The following is a 3,543-nucleotide window of genomic DNA, read 5'->3' as shown; positions in this document are numbered from 1 at the left end:
TATATATATATATATATATATATATATATATATATATATATATATATATATATATATATATATATATATATATATATATATATATATATATGTGGCCTAGAATCCCAAATAATCATCAAACTTATTTCTAACGTCTGGTACAGTTAATTTTTCGTGAATTATAAGTATTGTCTTGTATGTTATTCATTCTTCGTCTATGCATATCAATTTTTTTTTCAACTGTGCAGTTTTTAACCATGGAGCCGTGGGAGGGACTTGATATAGACGATAGTGATCTCAAGGCTTTTTTACAAAAGTGCAACTCAAGTGCAACGTTGATACCTGGACCTGCTGGAAATGTACAAGCGGCCATGCTAAACAGGGAGATGGATGAACCAAAATCAACTCAGGAATTTGTTAATGAGATTGCAAAGGCAACATTTGTTCGGGACTTCAAATCAAATCCTTGGATATGGGCGGAAAAGTTCATTAAACACCATGGTTAATTATTTGTTTGGTCAGTTCAATAGTTCTTATTGAATGTGTTTGACGTTAACAACAACAATGGAATCATATTCTTTGCAGGACTTGTTGAAGATGGCAACATTAACAACGTCACTCAGCTGGAACGCGTTAAGTCAATGCATGTCCTTCCATTTGTAGCATGCATCGTGAAAGAGTGCAACCCAAACGGTTTGGGTGACATGAAAATTACTGTTAAGGTGACGAACTTCCACGCTGTGTGAATCCATAACTTTTTTTTAAACCGTGTATATTAACTTTTTCATTATTCCCTTAACCAGGATCCAAGTGCCACGTTGTATGCTTCGGTGCACAGGAAAGTCCTTCTACATCCTGAGTTTGGTCAGGATATAGGAGTTGGTGCTGTGTTGTTATTGCAAAGTGTAAACCAACTAACTCATCATCAAAATTGACATCTATACCACCCACACCCAACCCTAATCCTATGCAGACATCGGCAACTGTAAATGGCACAAGTGTTTGCTTTAAAACAAAACAATCATTCCACCCAACCCAACGTATAAGCATTTCCTTGAAAAGAGGATTGCAGAACTCAATTGGATTGTTGATTTGAAGACACCACTTGAATGTAGTGCCCTCGATACGTTGTCTATCAATTTCTCGTAATATCTCATTAATGTGGACTATAGCTTTTGTATCACTCCAAGCCCGCACTCGCAACTATAAAGCATTATCAAACCAAATAACCATCACCAAATTCTTTTCAATCAAAGATATCAATTTTCAAAACATTTAATGTACTTACATTTTTATAATCTTCATATGTTGAGCAATCCATCACTGTGAATCCAACAAAAATAAATAATCAACAAAAGTAAAGTAATCGATATTTATTAACTAAATTGACTTAGTCAACAAACAATGATAAAAGTTGCAAAACAACCTTAAATGGAAAACAACCTTAAATGCATAAATGAGAATCCTAATATGCTTAACATCATAAAAGTTCAATCCTAGCTTATGCATATCACATTTATCTGCTTCATCAAGACATGTATGCAGAGTATAACAACAAAGACATTGAATTCCCATAATGAAACTTATGTATGTAGAGTTCTACAATCTAATTCATCCAAAACAAAGACAATAGAGACTACTCTTAAACCAAGATGGAGAGAGTATAACAACAAAAAAATTAAACCAAGATGGAGAGAGTATGGCAATAAGAAACCAAAATATTCTGAATTAAACACATTTTAAGATTACAAGCTGCCCGTTTCCAAACCCCAACAAAATATGCTTGTGCATTGATATATATTAAACCCCCTACGGTTAAAAGAACATACCTTGTGGATGGTTAGTGGTGGCTGCAAGTATTTGAACCCGAGTAATGGAGCACGAGAACAACTGTCACAAATATAAGAAGCAGACAACGCTCTTGAGCTTCAAATCCTTTAATCACNTGTACACAATAGGCAGAAACCAAAAAATAAATAAAGATAACTTAAAATTAGCATCTGCACAAATAATATGAATTAACTCATAAATATAATTCATGAAGGTCAAAAAATTGCTAAAAAATCACGTGTCCAGAAAGAGAGGACTTGTAGTTCAACCAAATAAATGGAAAGTAATAGCCTTTTCTAGGAGAACAACAAAGAAATGAAAGACTCCAAATTTTTTAACTTTATATGTTAGGATTTACTTCATCTGAAAATGCCAACAATTTTGTCTTATGTGACTCCACACTAAATGGGCATGGTTAGTTAGTGGACATACAAATTTCCGCACTTATTATTAAGAAACCTATTTATAAGATATTTTGAAATATGAGATTATGAAAAACTCAAGATTGTGATGTGTACTCATATATAACATAAAGATCTTGACTTTCAAGCATGTCAAACCCCAAATATTATTCATAAAACCTACAAACCCCTGTGGTGGAAGCTCCTCACTTCACAAATGCATCGAGGGAGGATAATTATATGTAGCCTTCCACCATTGCACAAAGCAAAGAAGCGATTTAAAAACTAACCAAGGCAAAACTTTACTGTCGTGTCAAGGATCTCCCTCCATTTTTCATAAATTTAACATAATAATAGAAAAAAACTAAATCAACCCTTAGGAATTTAGAAATCTATCATGCTAAACGACTCCTCCAAAGCACAAAGTTAGGAATCTCTGTTACTATATTATATTAGTAGTACCTTAAGTCTATTTCTGATGGAAGCCGAACATCACAAGCAACCTGTGTAAACAAATAGACATGAGTGCTAATCAATGGTTTCATCTAATAACTGGATCTTGATGTTGCATAAGAGGGAAAAAGAATAACAGAAATCCTAGAAAAAAAAGGCACGTGACAACAATAATGTTGAGTATCTCATACGAAGCACTTAAAGCACTGAATATCTAATGGAAAGCTTCTTCATTTGCAGCATCGACAGCAACAAATAATTATAGATAACTTATTACAAGAGTTCAAGATATTTTGCTTCCTAACTCAATTGTTGTGCTTAATATACTTTGCGTGAACAACAGAAAAAATTGAAATATATCTTAATTATTAAAGAACATAACACAATGGGAATAGAGAAGACTTAGCATAAATGATTTTGAATGTCCATCAAACATAAAAGATTAAGCACCCCATATATAAAATGAATTGAGGAAACAGAACTGAATAAACCAACTCCACAAACTCAAGCACATGAGAAATTTTTGCAATGAACTTAAAAAGTGAAGACTCACCTGGATTAGGGTTTAGGGTTCTGCCGTCGAGCAAATGGAACCGCGATTCTTGGTGGATGGAAGATGGCGGACGGGCGGACGGTGTCCGACAACGGCAGTGCGGCGGCAGTCTTCCCGGTGAGCACGAGATGGTCAGAGGGCGGGTTTGCGAAATGGGTTTGCGAAATGTGTTTGCGAAATGGGATTGCGAAATGTGGTTCGAAATCCTTATCAGATTCAAATTTCAGAATAAATGAAACATTTCTCTCTCTGTCACACGTCAACATCTCAGCTCATCTTCAAAAACTTGTAACTTTCTCTCTCTTTGCCACGTGGACGAATGAAATT

General features: G+C 34.6%; 1 protein-coding gene across 1 annotated transcript; it reads left to right on the top strand.

Moving 5' to 3' along the window:
* Window positions 1-236: 236 nt before the first annotated feature.
* LOC106760443 lies at window positions 237-914 on the top strand. Its single transcript, XM_014643874.1, has 3 exons — window positions 237-480; window positions 565-701; window positions 783-914. Exons 1-3 carry the CDS (start codon window positions 237-239, stop codon window positions 912-914), a joined length of 513 nt encoding a protein of 170 aa, XP_014499360.1.
* The last annotated feature ends 2,629 nt before the right edge of the window (window positions 915-3,543 follow it).

Source organism: Vigna radiata, chromosome 5, assembly GCF_000741045.1.
Source record: "Vigna radiata var. radiata cultivar VC1973A chromosome 5, Vradiata_ver6, whole genome shotgun sequence".
In the NCBI taxonomy this organism is placed as follows: domain Eukaryota; kingdom Viridiplantae; phylum Streptophyta; class Magnoliopsida; order Fabales; family Fabaceae; genus Vigna; species Vigna radiata.
The sequence above is the reverse complement of the archived record's forward strand: the minus strand, read 5'-3'. Positions and strand labels throughout refer to the sequence as shown.